Source organism: Saccopteryx bilineata, chromosome 1, assembly GCF_036850765.1.
Source record: "Saccopteryx bilineata isolate mSacBil1 chromosome 1, mSacBil1_pri_phased_curated, whole genome shotgun sequence".
NCBI classification, from domain to species: domain Eukaryota; kingdom Metazoa; phylum Chordata; class Mammalia; order Chiroptera; family Emballonuridae; genus Saccopteryx; species Saccopteryx bilineata.
In genome coordinates this window covers 246,447,092-246,467,580 of record NC_089490.1, presented here as the reverse complement: position 1 = coordinate 246,467,580, position 20,489 = coordinate 246,447,092, and the positions used below count along the sequence as shown (strand labels likewise).

Genomic DNA, 20,489 nt, shown 5'->3' with positions numbered 1-20,489 from the left:
CTATAAATGAGGTCATGAAGAGAATGAAAGAGAAGGACCATTGACAGGGGTGTGGACAAGATTAGGGAAGCCAGGAAGTAAGGTACCACAGGGACTTACTATCATCCCTGGGCAGGTCTTACGGGGCAGCTGTCAGAAAGGGCCAGTCACCTAATGGGAACAATGGCCTTCAGTAGAGGAACACAGCCCTCTTGCTGCAGCCTGGGTGGGAGCGGGTATGTGTGCTCCGCCGGGTCTCCTGCTCGAGCCTCCCCGTGACGATTCCGGGTCAAATAGGTCTGCCTTCTCATGATGAGAAGGGTGGTGGTGTGGATCCCTAATGGCAGAAGGAAAAGATCTGGTACCCTGGGTTTCTGTTGTAGGAGCTGCTTACTATCCACTAGTCATCATCAGCGTTGGAGAGTGTCCTCCAAAAGTTCAAGGGTGCTTAAGGGTGTGTCTGCCACTAAGTATGACCCAGTGATATGAATAATAAATAGTTTCTTTGAATTGGGGACTCTAGCCTTTCCACATCTTTATTCCCACACTCAGATGCTTTGCCGCTTATTATTAGCTTTTTATTTGACTAGAACAGTGGTTGGCAAACTGCAGCTTGCGAGCCACATGCAGCTATTTGGCCCCTTGAGTGTGGCTCTTCCACAAAGTACCACGTGCAGGCGCTACCTCGATAAGGAATGTACCTACCTATATACTTTAAGTTTAAAAAATTTGGCTCGCAAAAGAAATTTTAATTGTTGTACTGTTATTTGGCTCTGTTGACTAATGAGTTTGCTGACCACTGGACTAGAACATAGAGTCACATATATCATATTAGCAGCTGGCAGGGGGACAACAGGTCGGATGTTCTGGCTGTGGTCACTGCCTGCTGTTGAGGCCCCGCTGGCCCTGTGCTGGGGTGAAGGTTGTCTTTAGATGGGGCTGCCCCTCAGAAGCTAATTTTCATACTATTCTGTCCTGCTTTTCTTTACCCTTCTCTTATTCCTATTCACTCTACCCTTGAAAAAATATTGTTTTTATTCCACATTCAGAAACAGTATGTGCACATTTCAGAAGAAGAGGAATATGAGCTGAACATAAAGGCCAGCTGCCAAGGAGAATTGATGTTTGATACTGAGAATTTTTGGAAGTAAAACAGCTTCTGGTTGAATAGGTGAATTAGTTAACACGACCCGACTCTGAAAGGCTCACTGTGATGAAGCAATGACATTTAACCAAAGCTGTAATTTAATTGTACGGCACCCGTTAGCAACAGCTCATTGATCTGTAAAAATATTTGCTGCTTGGTTTAATTAATTTGTGATGTTGTTGAGTTATTTGCAAAATGAATAACTCCATTTTCTAAATTTCAGGCTTGGGTTCATGAAGCCTACTGTCCCTGGAAAAATAGTTAATCTTTTCAGTGATGTTATTGGATAGTGGGCGTTTTCTGATTGAGTTTAAAAGTAGCTCAATCCTAACAAAGCCGTCAGTTTTATATTTCAGCTTCTGAAATGTCACGTATGATCCTAAACTACTTTATAAAACACTAATTCAGTGCTTTCGGGAGGCTGTACTGCAAACCAGTTTAATAAATATTCTAATTCTTTCATCGGAGCCCTCTTTGGGATTTATGATGCTTTGGATTTTGGAGCTGTCCAAATTAGGGAAGACATACTCTGACCTAGAGAACCCAGAATATAAATTAGCAGGTTCCTCAACTCCTCAAATTTGGAAATTACCTGAGAAATCAGCCCATTGTTGATGTTAATTTGAAGAGATTTTTTTATACAAGTCCCTTGAAATGAATAGACAGTTATGTGTCTGGCTAAAAAAAAAATCTATGTGTTAAATTTTAAAATAATAATAGAACTATTCCTAAGGATCCCTTTTTCTAAATAATAATCTCATGTGATTATGTAGAAGTGAATCAGCACTTTAATAAAATTATATAGTTGAAAACATACTTTTTTACACATATTATACCATCTGAACCTCGAGCAAAACCTCATTATGCAGATTAGGAAACAGCTCAAGGAAGGGAAGCGATGTGCTTAAGATCACATTGCTAGGGAGTGGACACAAACAGCCCTCTACTTGGTCTCCCTTTCCCTGTACATTGAGCTACATGCTCTGTTAACAAGCTGAATTTCACAAAGGCGCAGGAGGCCATGCTTAGAACATTTTAGAGGTCTCACGAAGATCTGCAGTATCCTAACACAATTTAAAATTTTCTGATGTTGCCTAACCGGGCAGTAGCACAGTGGATAGAGCATCAGACTGGGATGCAGAAGACCCAGGTTCGAGACTCCAACGTCGCCAGCTTGAGCGCGGGCTTATCTGGTTTGAGCAAAAGCTCACCAGCTTGTACCCAAGGTCGCTGGCTCGAGCAAGGGGTTACTCAGTCTGCTGAAGGCCCGTGGTCAAGGCACATATGAGAAAGCAATCAATGAACAACTAAGGTGTCGCAAAGAAAAACTGATGATTGATGCTTCTCATCTCTCTGTTCCTATCTGTCTGTCCCTATCTATCCCTCTCTCTGACTCTCTCTCTGTCTCTGTAAAAAAAAAAAAAAAAATTTCTGATGTCTCCTGTTTACGTTTTAGCTTTCATGTTAATATGTATTTTGCAGTCTCTTCTATCTCTTAATATTTTTTTCTTATTTTAATGTACAAATAGGGTATAAATTACTTACCATTGACTAAAACTGCTTTAGAAAAAAAATCCACCATGTTCATCTCATGGTTATAAATATCCCTGACCCCTACCTCATGTCTCTAGAGCAGTGGTTCTAAGTGGGGAGGAAATAAAAAACTGACCTTGGAGACATTTGACAATGTCTAGAGACGTTTCTGATTGTCATGCCATGGAGAGTTTTACTGATATGGTGAGAAGGATTTGTTGCTAAACATCCTACAATAACCAGAACTGCCCCTACAATGGGTTACTTAGTCCAAAATGTCACACGTGACGAGGAGGAGAGACCTGTTCTGTAGTTGTAGGTGCCACACCTGAAGTCCCACAGGCCTATGGACTGCAAGACAAAAAGTACAGCATTCAAGATCGAGCTAATGGTCACAGTGGACTTCTTTAGCTTGATCTCTCACTGCCTCTCAAGGGTGCCGGAGTGCCCCCTACTGGGCTTCTGGGTCCACTCCGATCGTCACTATCACGCATGCTTTCCTTTCTCCGTCTCTTACCTCTTCCTGTGCACCCCCACCACCAGTTTTTTTATAATTTTTTCTCTATCTCCTTCCTTTTTCTTCCCCAACTCCTTATTGGTAATTTCCAATTGAAATGCATTATACCTGTCCTGGAGGTCCCAGTTCATTTTCCTCTTCAGATCCTTCTGTAGCTTGCCTGTGTACATGCATCTTTCTTGCCAGACAGTATCTCCTTTTGCTGAGGGCAGTGGTTCTCGAAGTGTGGTCCCCAGACCTACAACACCAGCACCACCAGTGCCCGGGCCTTGTTAGCAATGGAAATTCTGTGGCCCCGCCTCTGGGAGTAGAGCTCATTAGTCTGCATTTTTCTTTTTTTTTTTTCCTTTTTTTTTTTTTCTGTATTTTTCTGAAGCCGGAAACAGAGAGAGACAGTCAGACAGACTCCCGCATGTGCCTGACTGGGATCCACCCGGCATGCCCACCAGGGGGCAACGCTCTGCCCACCAGGGGGTGATGCTCTGCCCATCCGGGGTGTCGCTATGTTGTGACCAGAGCCACTCTAGCGCCTGGGGCAGAGGCCAAGGAGCCATCCCCAGTGCCCGGGCCATCTCTGCTCCAGTGGAGCCTCGGCTGCAGGAGGGGAAGAGAGAGACAGAGAGGAAGGAGAGGGGGAGGGGTGGAGAAGCAGATGGGCGCTTCTCCTGTGTGCCCTGGCCTGGGACTTCTGCACGCCAGGCCGACGCTCTACCACTGAGCCAACCGGCCAGGGCCAGTCTGCATTTTTCTTAGCCCTCCATGAGATCCTGGTGGGTGTGCAAGTTGGGGACCACCAGTTTAGGGCATCAGTGTTTCCTTTGTAACACTCTTCAAGGCACAGAGTAGACATTTGCTTGATGTTGAGTAAATGACATGTTAAATCATGAACCAAAGGATCTTGTCACTTGAGAAACTCTATTGCTCAGATGTCATGAAAGGATCCAGATTGTTATACACCGAAAACGGAGAAGACAGGAATCAATCAGAAATAGTCAAATAAGAAAGCTTTTTCTTTAAGGAATTGTATTATTAGATGCAGTTATTTCTTGACCACATTTGGATATTGTATTTGAAAAGCATGGATTCAGCTTCAGGATACTTATTTTTGTTTAGATATTAGATGTGTAAAAATGCTGAAAATTAACTTTGCTTCTGAAGAATGTAATTTGTGAGATAACCCAATGAATTAGCAAGGGTCTGACAACTTTCTTCATGAGAGTGGTTTTCTGGACTGTTTAATAAAACCATGCTTCATAAATCACATGGGGAGAGCTGAAGCTCTCCCCATTGATCTTAAAGTTTCCTATGAAGTTGTAAATAACACCTCCTCTTATTAACCAGTGGAAATTGCCATTTGGAAATCATTGTGATTTAATACATAGAGAACAAAGGAATTGAGATTTTTATGCTTCTCTGCTTTATTGTCCTACCTTGCCTCTCCACTCCACAGGGTTGGGGAGGAATTGAACTTGCTGAACACGGCACTGGTGTTAGGATAAGGGTGAGCTGCATTAGGGCTGTCCTAAAACCTGGCGTTCCCAGGCTGTCTGTATTCCCACACCGTAAGAGCCATTTCTTTGTCCTGCGATATTTATTTTTTGAGGGGCGACCGCATTGTTTGGAGCAAGGGATGATAAAAGCTAATGATTATGGAGTCCTTTCTCTGTGCCAGGCATTAGACTAAGGACTTCCCGTGGCATTATCTTATTCCATCCTTCAAATCTTATGTGCTGTCTAAAAGCTCCTACCAACCACACTAGAAAGTGTTTTCTAAAGCTTTTCAGCCTTATGATACTTTAAAAGATGTGAAAATGTTCCCATTGTTTAGAATCAGACTCCTTGGGGGGATAAATATTTTAGCACAATATAAACAGTCTTACCCTTTCTCCATATTCCACATGGAGAGGGTGATAGAAGGAGAAGTTAGTTTTTAGGCAGGACTTGAGAAGCTGAGTCCAGCTGTGCTGCACAACCGGCTACGGTCAGACCACTTTGGCCCTGCTGTGTCCAGGAACCTTTCTCTGTGCCAGTCTTGGAATCACAACTTTTCTTCCCTTTCTTTTTGTCTGAGTCCACTGGGGTAATGCAGAAGGTGTTCTTGTACACTTGACTTACCTTTGGCAAAGTGGCATGTGAATTCTGTTCTGGTTGAGGCCACGCACTTCTCCCAGGCACCTGAAGGTCCTGAATGGACAGGTAATAAACCACAAGAAGAAAGGAACTTAGACATGAGCCATATAGTATTATTGGTTGTATGGGGACTCGGTGACCTTGAAGATCTGTCCCAATTCTGAACTTTGATTATGAGATGCAAGTTGGAAGTTTCCCTTAAGTACTTGGGCCAGCCTCAAGGATGTTATTCCCCAGTGCCATCAAATTCCTAGGGTGTTAACCCTTTGGGTGGTACGAACGTTCATGTACATCCTTGTGCCTCCTGACCATCCAGAATACAATCGTACACAAATTTTTATTTTCAAAATGTGTGAGGCAACATTAAAAAATGGCAAATGTATGTTCTTCTTGTTTCCATAAATTGGTTATCAAACAAACATGATTTTCAGTTAATAAAACTGCAACTGGAACTAATTTCATTTTTTGAAAAATAACTCTCTCCCAGGGATCAGAAAGCATGAAAAATCTCACTTCTTAAAGGGTTAATAGCAACTTAGAGGGGCAATAGAGGAAAGATGGGGGGTCAGGAGCAAGGGAGAAAGAGAGAGAGAGAGAGAGAGAGAGCTTAGCATTAAAAGAAGAGATTCAGGCCTAATGCTGTGAAGGAATTAGGTAGGTCCTCTCTTTCTAGAGATTACTCATTGTTTCTGAAGAAATATCTGAGTGTACCTCCTGTACCATTGCCCTCAAAACTGCATTTCTGCCTGGTTATTCCTCTCTCTGCTCCAGTGAGCACAGTAGCACTGAATTGTGACAGGTGCCTCCCGGAAACCTCTTTCCCCCTCACTCCTGTTAGCAGTTAGCAGCAGCTGGCGATGGGAGTGAGGCTGGTGGGGGCTCTGAAGGGGATGGGTAACAGGGGTTGCGTTGTCTGTAGAGAATTTCAAAACAATACCAAAGTGGAAAGTTGGTCTGCTTTTTATCACCACCATGGAAGGGCAAATCTGAGCAGTGTTAGTGACAAAATGCTTCTCTCCACAGAGGGGACAGTCCCCACTGTGTCCCCCACATCCCCAGTTGTTACTGCACTTTGGTGAGGGAGCCTTAGTTCCTTAGGAAACAGAGAAGGTACAGACCCCTCTCTCTACCACAATTCTCTTAGAAATCTAATAACCTTTTCTTTTATTTTTTTTCCTTTGGGGTGTGTGTGTGTGTGTGTGTGTGTGTGTGTGTGTTTAGGCAAGGAAACGGTTACTGTTCTTCCAGGAGCCTCTTACTTCTCCAGCGATGAGTCATTTGCGATGATAAGAGGGTATGTAGTCTCCGAGCCGCTCAGGTTTTGCGGTGCACCGTACGCTGAGTCACCGGCTGTGTTAGCGGGCTTTGAAACTCACACATCTCCCAGCCAGAGAGCCATCGTGCGCTGGTTCAGCTGCACCAGGGTGTGAAATTATTCGCACTGCATGTTGGGAACTGGAGCAGGCAGCCTGCTGTTATTATAAGAGCCCCCCACCCCATGGAATCTATATCTGTGTGCCAACTATGGTGAAGTAGACATTTTTACCAAGTTCTTTCTGAGGATCCAAACATTTTCTACAAACTGTGTGTTCATTTTCTAGCTGGTGTTTACCTTCAAATCCAGACATTCTCCCTCACTGAAGGAAACAAATTCACTGCGTGACCAGTATTTATTTTTTATTCTTTTGGAAATAATATAAGCTATAATTTTTGAAAGAACTCTTAATGGTTACTTCTCTATATCCACTTGAGTGGATATTTGAAATCAGGTGTTTGGGTGGGTGGGAGAGAACAAATGTATTTTAGGGAATAGGGAATTATTTATTTTAATTGCTAGAAATTTCAGGGAAAGAGGACATAGAGCTTCTAACACTTGCCCACTTGCCCTTTATCCCCCCCCCCCCCCCACCACAGAGGACACGTCAACCTGACAATGCTTGGAGCAATGCAGGTGTCCAAGTTCGGTGACCTGGCCAACTGGATGATACCTGTAAGTGGACATTTTTTTTTCATTTGAATTCTGTTTGGCTCAAAACTATTATTGCTGAAACATTAAGAAGAGTCTTGTCAAATTTCCATGACAGTACAATACAATTATTTAAAATACAAATTTTTTTATTTTTTATTTTTTACAGAGACAGAGAGTGAGTCAGAGAGAGGGATAGACAGGGACAGACAGGAACGGAGAGAGATGAGAAGCATCAATCATTAGTTTTTTGTTGCGCGTTGCAACACCTTAGTTGTTCATTGATTGCTTTCTCATATGTGCCTTGACCACGGACCTTCAGCAGACCGAGTAACTCCTTGCTGGAGCCAGTGACCTTGGGTTTAAGCTGGTGGGATTTTGCTCAAACCAGATGAGCCCGCGCTCAAGCTGGCGACCTCGGGGTCTCGAACCTGGGTCCTCTGCATTCCAGTCCGATGCTCTATCCACTGCACCACTGCCTGGTGCAGTGGTGCACCAGGCTAAAATACAAATATTTTAATGTGTTTTTCTTATTTGAGTCCCATATTAATTAAGCAAACACTGGGAAATACTCAGCTTTGCCAGCTAACCATGTAGTTTGGACTAAACATAGGGAAGATCAGAGCCAAACCACAGTTTTCCAAAAAGAAACAGAGGTAGGGAAGGTTTTCAAAAATGGTTTAGTTATATCTGATAAAAGTAAGAAATACAACTGTTTATCATACCTAAGCTTTTATAACTAGAAGAGACAGTGAATGAGTTTATAAATTTTGTGTTAATTCTGTTATTTTCTTATTCACAGTGAGTGATTAAAATCCTCCCTTGATCGGTCATGTGACCCCATAAGTACACAGTGACGTTGTCTTCTATCATGGAGTACAAAACCTGTGATGTTCAAATATGCTTGTGAAATCCAAACAGTTTTCATTTACTGGTGACCTAAATCAATGATGAGACCATTAGAATTAGTTTTGGAAAACGGAGGGTAATGAGTTAATTTCAGAGTGTGGTTCATTATTATTCTGGTTGTTGCTTGTTGCTCTGGCTGTATATGGAAACCACAGTGAGCGCAAATCCATGATTGTGAGGTCATTTTGGCTGGTAGCTCAGGCTGCTCTTCCAAGGTGCATGTTTAAGGATGCCTGTGTATTTCTCTGGCACCAGTTAAAAAGAATTTGGTTTAGTAGCTGAGGTTCGTGTTCTAGGATTTGAGAAGTTTTTTGGAAAATCTCTTAAGATTTTTTTCTAATAATTTATGAGGGAAGTGGATTAGTATAGTTGATAGCAATGTCAGAGATGGTGTTTGTTAGTTTAGCTCTTTTTTTTCTGTTTTCTCCTGAAATATTATTTTAAGGTTTCAACCATTATTAGAGACCTGGTTTTCAAACTTGGTTACAAATTGGAATCATCTGGGAGGTCTCAAAAGTATGGACACCTGCATGTCATCCCAGAGTATTCAATTTAATTAATCTAGGATATAGCCTGGGCACTGGGCTTAATTTTAAACCAACTAGAGTGATTACAATGTATAACCAGGTTTGAGAACCAATGTATTAAAGAATGATCATTATTTATATTTAAAATATAAGGGAAAATATGATTGACCCATTCATAGTAAGAACTGATTGTACTGTTATTTTAGTTTTAAAACATTTGTCTTTCTATAGCAGCCATGGTTGTAAGAGTTGACCACTTTTGGAAGCTTCAGAGAATCAGAGAGGGTCTCCTGAGCATCGTACAGTGAACCAGGGTGACAGTTTATGGAAATACTTATTTGTATAGGAAATCAGAATATATTTCTGTTTTCAAATTTTAGAAAAAGGCCATGTGGGTAGTAGGAGCACAGAAAAGTAAGACCTGGGTTTTAGCCCCAACTCTACAAGTAATCAAGGTGTGACCTTGAACATGTCACTTAAGCTCTTTGGGTTGAACCCTCATCTATAAACTGAGGGTTTGAGACTAGATAATTTCAGGGGTCCCATCTGGCTCTCATTGCTTAGTGGTTAAGAGGGCCCTTTATTGAGACAGACCTCATTAAAATCCTTTTTGTGTCACTTGCTAGCCGTGTAACTTGAAGCAGTTGCCTATGTGTCTCTTCATCTATAAAATGGGAATGATATTGATGTACTTAGTATGTACTTTACAGGACTCTATAAAGGATTAAGTGATATAATGCACACAAAATACATATCATAGAGCTTGAACATAGTACATGCTAAATTAGTGGGTTTTTAGAATTTGACAAATTTAGAGGAAGAGTTGGGGATTCCTGGCTGAGAAGGGAATAGCATTGGTTACTGTGAACAGAAGCAATAGAGTTTTAAATCTGTGTATTTTGTTGACTTGTTAATGAGTTTTTTTGAAATCAGTTTGCACAGTGATTCTGGGTATGGAGCAGAAACATTTAATACATGTTTGCATTCAGAAGACTTGGGCACCTTCATAAAAATATACAATTGGTTTAGCAGGCAGTGAGGCTAGAAGCTCTCCTAGTGACAATATGCATCAAGTAGTCATTTGTAGAAAAGATTTTAGGTGTGTCACAATTTTACATATCCTGTTGAGATTCCTGTCAGTGATTAAAACATCAGTGTTTATTGCTTTATAATTTTCTTAAGACAATCTTATGCTAATGAGTTTCCAAAGAACTGGCCCCAGTCAGGTGGCAATTGGGATCTCTGAGGTTCTGAAGGAGCATTGAGAAAAAGTAAGCATCAAAGTTGTTCAGTTGTTCTTGTGTCTGGTTCCACTCTTTTGCTAATGCAAGTTGGTGGTGTCATTTCTGATGAGCATTTCTTTTGTTCTTTTAGTAGCTGGTAATTATTTCTTGGCTTCTTTATATGTGATGCACAGTGTGTATATTTGATTCTTTTGGTTGCAAGATAGCTTAAGAATTCAAGACCATGATCTTTAGTGTGGAAGACATCTGATTTGAATTTCAGCTCTATCCCTTACAAATTATACAATCTGAAGTACATGTTTTTGTTAGAATTAAATGAGGAAGAAAGCGAAAAGTGAACCAAAAGCCTTTCATAAATACTGGCTATTATTTTAATCTTATTCAGTGCTCTATTGCTTAGCCTTCAAGAGGGAATATTCACTTTAAAATACATTGACATAACAAGACTATATTTTACTGTAAGTAGGACCACCTGCTATCCTAAGTTCATTTTCTTTTATTTATTTATTATTTTTTAAATTTTTCTTATTTTTTTACAGGGACAGAGAGATAGTCAAATAGAGGGATAGATAGGGACAGACAGACAGGATCGGAGAGAGAGGAGAAGCATCAATTATCAGTTTTTCCTTGCGACACCTTAGTTGTTCATTGATTGTTTTCTCATATGTGCCATGACCGCGGGCCTTCAGCAGACTGAGTAACCCCTTGCTCGAGCCAGTGACCTTGGGTCCATGCTGGTGAGCTTTTTGCTCAAGCCAGATGAGCCTGCGCTCAAGCTGGCAACCTTGAGGTCTCGAACCTGGGTTCTATCACATCCCAGTCCGACTCTCTATCCACTGCGCCACCGCCTGGTCAGGCCCTAAGTTCATTTTCAAGTGCCCAACATTAAACTCTTTGAGGACAGATTTCTTGCTCTTAATTGGTTATGCATAAGGCACAGTTTAGTCTTCTTACATAATTTCAGTGAGCAGTCTTTTTGTTCCAAAGATTTATGTTGATTTATAAAATGTAGATATATTTTTATTGCAAGAATTGACAGTCAAGAAGCTGCAAAGTTCAGCTTTATTATATCATTTTTCATTTACTTTTCTCTTTTTACTGGCTTTAATATTCTTTCAGTGGTTGTAAAGCCCAAGTTTTTCTGCATCATGGCATCCCCATTAATCATTACCCTGTCGGAGCATCATAAACATTAAGTTTTAAGGCAGACAACCGGTGGAGATGCTATTTGTCTTATTCTTTATTAGCTCCTTGGTATGCAGCATTGGTCCCATGTACACAGATTTTTAAAAGTTCTGCCCTGAAGAATCTGAAGAGAGAAAATTTAATAGAATAGTATTTGGCTCATTTGAGTCCCCTGATTATCATGTTGATGGTAAACCCAGGCAAGTGACAAAAATGTAGAAGCACGTGTAGTCATAGAATCTATATCCAGAAGTGCCCTGGCTTTCCTGATGCCTATTTTTGAAACACGGATGCCACAGATTATTGAGTTGTAAAGGGAAACAGAAGTGTGTGGTCGGCTATGTGAGCTGGTTATGGAAAGAATGCAGCAGTGGCCCCCTGGTCGGGGCTTCTGTGTGTGAACCACACAACAGCCCAGCTCATACCTTCTGCGTGGGGAGAGAGGAAATGAGGGCTGTGAGGGATTCTTAAGGCAAAGGGGGACAGGATGTTTTGGTGTTTGTTTTTCCATTACATTTAAAAAATTTATTTATACATTTTAAAAGACTAAATACAAACTAATGTCATGTTTATGTGTGCTACATGTATGAGTGCACAAAGTTGATTTGGTCTTCTAAATATGATGCTTTTTTTTTTTTTTTTATTTTTCTGAAGCTGGAAACAGGGAGAGACAGTTAGACTCCCGCATGCGCCCGACCGGGATCCACCCGGCACGCCCACCATGGGGCAATGCTCTGCCCATCCTGGGCGTCGCCATGTTGCAACCACAGCCACTCTAGTGCCTGAGGCAGAGGCCACAGAGCCATCCCCAGCGCCCGGGCCATCTTTGCTCCAATGGAGCCTTGGCTGCGGGAGGGGAAGAGAGAGACAGAGAGGAAGGTGCGGCAGAGGGGTGGAGAAGCAGATGGGCGCTTCTCCTGTGTGCCCTGGCCGGGAATCGAACCCGGGTCCTCCACACGCTAGGCCGACGCTCTACCGCTGAGCCAACCGGCCAGGGCTTAAATATGATGCATTTTTAAAGAAGCTAACTTTCTAGTCTTCCTACTCGAATGAGTAAAGAGGGTTTGTTTGCAAGATTCAGTCTAGTGTTTTTGTTGCATCAGTTGTAGTCTAATATTAAATCCACAGATACAGAAATATAAAGATTACAGTATAAAGACAGGAACATACAGATATATATGTGCAGTTTTAACATTATTGGTGCCTGTGCATTTGGTACTAATTCTCAGGAAACTTCAAATCATGGGTAAGGGAAAAGGACAGGTGGAAAATATGTATTCGATGATGTGGTGCTTTTACAAGTATTGAGTTGTGCTGTTGCCGTGTCAATGTGATATAGGAGAAAGTGCACAGAACTCTGAATTTGGATCTGTGCATACATGCTCGTTCTGTCACTTACTGGTGATGTGGCAAGTTATTTCATTTTAGCACACTCATTTATAAAATGATACTATGTAACTCATCTGCTTCTTCTGCAGATTTAATTAGTTCATTCACTCAACAAATATGTATTAAGTCTGTATTAAAAGGCTATGCACTGTTCTAGTCTTTTGAATATGCAGCAGTTAACTAAACATTAAATTATCCACATTTATGAAACTAATATTCTAGCAGAAGTCAGCAAATATGGCCTATGTGCTGAATCTGGCCCATTGTTTGCTTTAACAAATAAAGTTTTATTGGAACACAGCCACATTTACATATTACCCATAGCTGTTTTTGTGCAGCAACAGAGACTGTATGACCTGCAAAACGTACCATTTAGCTCTTTACAGAGAAGCGTGCCAACTTCTGCTATAGATCATTGATTTGAAACCTTTCTTATTTTCTAATATAAGGTTGTAATGCTATAAATTTCTCCGTAACCACGTATTAGTGACATCTTGCAAATTTTTGTTATGTTTTCATTTTCATTCTTTTCAAAATACCTTGTAATTTTCAATGAAACCTTTTTAATGACCTATGCATTCTTTAGAAGTATGTCATTTGATTCCCAAATATTTGGTGATTTCCCACAAAATTGTGTTAATTGTTTTTTTAATTCTCGAGATTAGAAGACATACTTTATATGGTTTTCATTCTTTTAAATTGGAGATTTATGGATCAGAATATAGCCTATTATAGTGACTGTGCCATCTGCACTGGAAAAGAATGTGTATTCTGCTCTTGGTGGGTAGAGTGTTCTATAACTTTAATCTGGTCACAAATCTACTTTTTCCTATCAATTACTGAGAGAGGAGTATTGATATCTTCAACTATAATTGTGCATTCATCTATTTCTCCTTAAGATTGTATCACTTCTTGCTTCATATATATTTGTGCTCCATTACTAGGCATGTAAGATTGTTATGTTCTCTTAACAGATTGACTTATTTTTCATTATATTCCTCTCTATCTCTGGTAATATTTCTTATTCTGAGTCTACTGTCTGATATTAATATAGTCACTCTGCATGATATATCTTATTCTATTCTTCTACCCACAGCTTTTCTGCATCTTTAAGTGCATTTTATTTCTTTATTTTTATAATTAACATATAGTTAGGTTTTGCTCTTTTATACAGATTATAATCTCTAACCTTTACTTGTAGACTTAGACCATGTACATTTAATGTAATTATCAACATTGCTGGGTTTAATTCTATTAGCATAGGAGTTTTGCCCCTAGTTGTTTATCTGTTCTTTTTTTTTTTTTCATTCTTTCTCTACTTTTTTTTATATCAGTTAACTATTTGTTATGATTTTATTTTGTCTTCACTATTGACTTTTATTTTTTAGTGATTTCTCCAGGATTTACAATACACATATTTATCACAGTCTACTTCAAGTAATATATCACTTACATATAATGTAAGAACCATACAAGTGGAAACTTCTCTGCCCTGTTCTTATCCTATTTGCTGTTGTTGGTCATATATTTTATTTTGCATGTGTGATAAACCCCATGATACTCTCTTCTTTTTGCTTGAAACAGTCAATTCTCTTTTAAAGATATGAACAATGGGAAGAATTGTGTATTTTGTGTCTTTTTATTTTACACTATAATATATGTTATAGGTGTTTTGTATAGTTCTTCAACAAACTAGCTCTCTTCTGGTCTTCTCCTTTGCACCCGTCCAGATTGCCGTGGGAGGGCTCGCACTTCTGCTTGAGGATGTCCTTTGACATTTCTTGTAGTTCAGGTCTTACAGCTGCCACTCAGGTTGATTCTTCCAGTCTTTTCTCTTAAGTTTCATTAAGGTTAGTCGAGGGCAGCCTTTGGATTCGATCTATTTAGCCCACTGCTAAGGTGATTTTATCTGAGAACTCTACCTGACGCCCCATGGACTGAGAGGCCTTTTTCCTCCAACTAGTAGGATGTGAGTTGTTCTCAGACCTGTGTGAGTTCTGGATATTTTTTGCCTAATACTTTGTACGGTTTTTCCCCCGACCTGGTATAATTTCTTCTCATACATTCACACACCAGCACTCTGCCGAAGACTGAGGTGAACCCTTTGCTTGCTCCATCCCTTCTCTCTCTTTCTCTGTAGCAGTGTCCTTTCTGATATTTTGCTTTGGCCTTGCTGAACCCAACAGGACTGCTGGGTTCCAGCAGGGTTCCCCTCCCTGCACCCGAGGCTGCGGGCTCCCTACAAGAAGTGGGCTGGGCAGTTGTAGGCCCGCCTCATGGCTTCCCTTCTCTGAGACCACAGCCCTGGACTGCCTGTTGTCTCATGTCTGAAAGCTACTTTTTCTCATGTTTTGTCTGATGTTCTAATTGTTTAATACCATTAATGGTATTTTTGAATCTATATTATTATATATTTCTTGGATGCTTTTTTTAGAAAATTAAATTTAATGGGGCGACACTGATCAATAAGAGTACATAGGTTTCAGGTACACATCTCTATGGCATTTGAACTGTTGATTGTGCTGTGTGCCCATCACCCAAAGTGAAATCATTTTCTGTCACCATATATGTGTCCTTCTTTTCTCCCTTCCTCCCACCCTCTCTTCCCCCAGCCTCCTCCCTCTGTCCCTAGAAGTAGAATATCTTGGTCAGTGTTTCAGAGTTTTTTTGATGCATATTGAATTACTGTCCAGAAAAATTATTTTAATTCACAAGTTTTCACTCTATTACCAACACTGGTGTCAGCTTTTTTTCCGATTTTATTACAACAGGTCATTGAATCATGTTTTATTACAATGTTGACGAGATGCTGCTGGAACTTAACTTTTGTCTCTATCAACTACTAGCCTTTCAGTATATGTTCTTTTGCTTAAAATCACAAAGCCAACAATGTTAAGTGAGGATTTACTATGTTCTATTCTACTCTTGAGCTTTTCTTGAAAAACTACTGTCTGTTTAAAGAGCAGGCCGTGCCTCACGGTCACGGAGCGGGCATGTAAGCCTCTTCTCCTTTGTTCTCGAGACCTTCCCTTTGGCTTTTAGCAGTTCTTACCTCCTAGCAAGTACTGTTCCAGTGCCGCCACCACTGGTAACCTTAAAAGACAGCATTGACAGTGACTTCTGTTTGTGTTAGTGAATGTGTTTCAGAGACCGGCTGTAGCAGGCATGCGTGTGTTTGTGTTTCTGTGCCCGGGATGTTGAACACTCTCTCCATGTGCAATGAAATCAAAGCACAGCCACTTTTATCTCATGTGGTGCCTGTAGCTTTATGCTATCAGGGAAGGTTCCCTCTGCGTGACCTTTCAGCTCATTCTTAGATAATAAACTGTCCTTGGGTCACTTTACTTTGCAAGCTTAGTCCTGATTCAAGAATAAAAGAGTCCAGTCGGCACTAGCGGACATGCGCTGGAATGCCCTGGAAAGCAGTGCGTCTCCTCTCACTCCTGCTCTCTCCCCGCCGTGGTCCAGGCAGCGCCCACGTTAGGGCAAGGTTGTGTGGGGTTCCTGTACTTTCTCTTCACCCCCTGCCTCCCCCAGCTCACTGTTTAGCACCCACCAGGGACACACTTCAGTAGAATGGGAAGGGGAAACAGGGCAGGCAAGTTTTTAGATAGCTGATGACTGGTCATCAATGAGTTGGCTCTGTGCTCCCAGGTCCTTTCATATGTTTAAAGTTGACCCTTTTTTCTGTGTGCATGTGGGGTAGAGGGGATGGGAGTTCTTTGGTGATCCCTATTTGATAGATACTTGAATTTACCAGGATTCCAAACTGCCCTCTTGATGTTCCGCTTATCTGTCAGACCTCACCCTTACTTGACTATCGCCCCTGAGACAGAGGAATTCCAAGAAGCTGGCAAGCCACCCCAAGGAGGAACATTCCGGACATACCAGGACTTTTGATTCAACACCCACTTGCTCGAGACTCTCCTTTTACCCTATAAATTCATCCCTCCAGCTTGTACTGGTGCTCTTCTCCCAGGAGAAGTGCCCGGCAGGGTTCCTTTCTTCTTTTCAATAAAGCCTGTTACTCTGGTCTTTTCGGACTCCCATGGATTCCAACATTTTTTAGGCTCCTTCTGCAATATCCTGAGGGAGAGTGGCTGGATGCTTCCCTATCAGCTCCAGATTTTTCTGTGGTCCATGTCATATACTGATTGTCACTGATAAGGCCTTCTCCTCCTCAGACATCCTGTTGAGAAAATATGAAAGCAGACCCTGGCCAGTTGGCCCAGTGATAGTGCGTTGGCCTGGCATGTGGATGTCTCGGGTTTGATTCCTGGTCAGGGCACACAAGAGAAGTGCCCATCTGCTTCTTCACTCTTTCCTTTTCCCTTCTCTCTATCTCTTTCCCCTCCTGCAGCCAGTGGCTTGATTGGTTCAAGTGCGTTGGCTGAGGGACCTCAGGCACTGAAAATAGCTCAGTTGCGAGCATGGCTCCAGGTGGGCAGAGCATTGGTCCCAGATGAGGATTGCTGGGTGGATCCCGGTTGGGGCACATGTGGGAGTCTGTCTCTCTATCTTCTCTGCTCTCACTTGGAAAAAGAAGAAAAAAAGTCATGAACGTATCTGTAGTCTGACCCTCTCCCACCTGGCCCACCTCGGGAGCACTCACACCTTTCTCTCCCAGCTCCAGCGGCGGGCCAGGTTGCTCAGGTCGGCGTCCGGCATGCCGGCGCTGGTTACGTCCTGGCCCCTCTCCTGAGGCAGGCGGCTCTGGTGTGGTTGTGCAGGCTCTGGCTGTCAGGGAGTGAGGAGCAGGCACATACCTACCCCTCCATGGGTGCCAGGGCAGAGAGGGTAGGGTCACAGCACACTTTTCTTCAAAGTTTTTCATACAAAATCCTCTACTATGGTCCATACTGGAGTATTTCTTGATCTTGCCAAGGGTCCCAAGATCTTGTTTTTGACCATTTCTTCTCTTTTCAAAGTTGTTTCTGACCTTTTTTTCCCTTCTCCCTGTAAATTCTGCTTCTGAGCGTGTTGGAATCCCATACCTGTCATATATGAACATAAGTCAAAATCAAGATGAAATTTCCAATCGAGCGTCTGGTTTCTGCCACTTTGGCTTCTGGGCCGCTGTTCCTGCACTACTGCATTTCTCCCTCGTCAGCTCGTGTTCAGCGAAGCCTCTGTGCCCGTCCAGGTGTCTCCCACCTGTGACCCCTGTACACAGGGTGACCCCCACAGCTATTCCGTTTCCCAGGAGCCTTAGACGGAAGAAGGGATGAGGAAGAACTCAGCCCAGCCCTGTTCATTCTGCCAGGGAGTAGAGATGGCACCGACCCAGTACATGGACCTTCACTGCCTATGCCAATTAAGCACATCAAACAGTTGTAGAATTTCCAAGAGCAAAGAATGAACCCTTCTTTTACAGCAATTTAACAAATAGGAATACATATTTTTAAAAAAAGGCAACTGAATGAAATTTATGAATTTTGGGTTGTTATTGGAAACACAAGATAGTTATTATTCTTTACTTGGATGCTATATTTGATTATCCCAAAATAATTTTGTTTATGATTATCTAGAAAATATTATATTGAAAACTAGCCTTTAGTTTTATTATTTACATCCAATATTTTTCAGACTAAAAGAATATTTATAGACAAACATTTGATATTAATTTTATAAGGAAAATTTCTCTTACTTGGAGAATTCTCCAAGCTATGATTAAAAGCTATGATTAAAAGCTATGGTTTAAGAGCTGTGGCTTAAATAATAAATGTTATTTTTACAAGGAGGTAACTAATAGCTATTAAGCATATACCACTGGCCCGGTATGTACGATGCTACTTACTTGGATATTTATTGTCATTTAATCTTTGTAGAACACAGGGAGTTGAATATAAAATCCCGTTATTGTAGATGAAGAGACTCGGACCAAGAGAAGTTGACTATCCACGTATACATAAGTAGCAAGTTATCAGTGGGGATTTGATCACAGTCTTTTTTCCTCTGACGTACTTTGCATTGTGTCACAAGGTTCCTTTGTGGAGCATCTAATGCCATTCATGATGGAAACAAAACTACCTATAAAATATTAAATATCTTTGTAGCATTTCTGTCAACTTGATAACCAAATTGTTGTTTCTTTGTGTGGGATGAAGCTCATTACAGTGGGAAGTGTGCATGCTGTGGACATGATGCTGGTCAGGCTGGGGGTTTGAAAGGTACTGGCTTGGGCCCTGGCCGGTTGGCTCAGCGGTAGAGCGTCGGCCTGGCGTGCAGGGGACCCTGGTTCGATTCCCGGCCAGGGCACATAGGAGAAGCACCCATTTGCTTCTCCACCCCCCCCCTCCTCTCTGTCTCTCTCTTCCCCTCCCACAGCCAAGGCTCCATTGGAGCAAAGATGGCCCGGGCGCTGGGGATGGCTCCTTGGCCTCTGCCCCAGGCGCTAGAGTGGCTCTGGTCGCAGCAGAGTGACGCCCTGGAGGGGCAGAGCATCGGCCCCTGGTGGGCATGCTGGTGGATCCCGGTCGGGCGCATGCGGGAGTCTGTCTGACTGTCTCTCCCCGTTTCCAGCTTCAGAAAAATACAAAAAAAAAAAAGAAAGAAAGGTACTGGCTTGGCCATATGCATGTTCTTCTGCACTTTATCTTTTTTTTTAAAGCTCTTACTCAGATTCTAAAGTTTCCAATGCCTAATTAGATATAATTAACGTAGTCTCATATATGAAGTGTTTTAACCATTATATTTCTCCACTTTTTTTAATGATCCCCCAATAAAAGAGTTCTTTGGAAGAGTTCAGGTCCTCTACTGGAAATTTTATATAATTAGCTTTCAATACTCTTAAATGGAAAATATTGAAATGTAACAGCAGAAACGTGGGGATCGTTGCAAAGGGGAATGCTAAATAGAAGTTAAAAAAAGATTAAAATTGAGATCAGAAAGAAACAATAGCAAATTAATTAGCAAGTCGGATTATTCAGCCTAGATTCCCACATATGTTAATCATTTAGGTAAGCAAAGGAATATGAAAATGTGAAATAGACTCTTCTTTTTATAAAATTTCAATTCTTGGTGATTTTTTTTTTCCCCGAAGTTAGAAGCAGAGAGGCAGTCAGACAGACTCCTGCATGTGCCCGACCTGGATCCACCCTGCATGCCCACCAGGGGGCGATGTTCCACTGCAACCAGAGCCATTCTAGTGCCTGAGATGGAGGCCATGGAGTCATCCTTAGTGCCGTGGCCAACTTTGCTCCAATTGAGCCTTGGCTGCAGGAGGAGAAGAGAGAGAGAAAAGAGAGGGGGGGAAGAGTGGAGAAACAGATGGGCGCTTCTCCTGTGTGCCCTGACCAGGAATGGAACCTGGGACTTCCACATGCCGGGGCGACGCTCTACCGCTGAGCCAACTGGCCAGGGCAATTCTTAGTGATCTTAAAGAGATTTTTGTCTTTTGGTTGCTGTCTGAGTCTGTTTTCCACTGGAGGAAAGGAAATATGTTTCTCCTTTCTCTGCATCATACGACGTGTTTGTGAATGACTGCTTTGCTCTATGAACTGTATTCTCTGGCACTCAGAGGTGTCAGAACCAGAGACTGAAAGGATGGTGACCTAGACACCTGAATGATTCCATGCCATGGTGCTCTATGGCCTCCTAGCAGCTCTTGTAATAATTTGATCTCATGCTGTTCGTCTCCTCTGGCGTTAGAACAGACTTCTATGCATAGAATGGGTGTTTGGTCATTTTATTTTTTTCCTAATCAACCAGTCAGTCACTCTCTTTCTTTTCCCTTCCTTTCCCATCATCCCTTCTCTTCTCTCCCCATTTTCAGAGAGGCACACTGACTAAATTTGATGTTGTCAGTAAATATCCCTTTGGCTAATGGCATGTTTGTATGACTACAGCAACTCTTTCTCATTAAATGTCCCACTTAAAAGGAGGGGAGGAAATATGAAAAATGATAGATGAGGTCTTCTAGTAATCCATTATTAGCAACTTCATAAATAATGGAACCAGCAAC

At 41.8% G+C, this 20,489-nt stretch overlaps 1 protein-coding gene across 1 annotated transcript in view; it reads left to right on the top strand.

Annotated features, from left to right (window-relative positions):
* Nucleotides 1-20,489, top strand: part of OXCT1 (3-oxoacid CoA-transferase 1) — a 145,520-nt gene that overhangs the window by 72,323 nt on the left and 52,708 nt on the right. The window contains exons 12-13 of the mRNA XM_066240380.1: nt 6,528-6,600; nt 7,221-7,296. Coding sequence (XP_066096477.1) covers nt 6,528-6,600; nt 7,221-7,296 — 149 coding nt within the window. The remainder of the gene's footprint in view (nt 1-6,527; nt 6,601-7,220; nt 7,297-20,489) is intronic.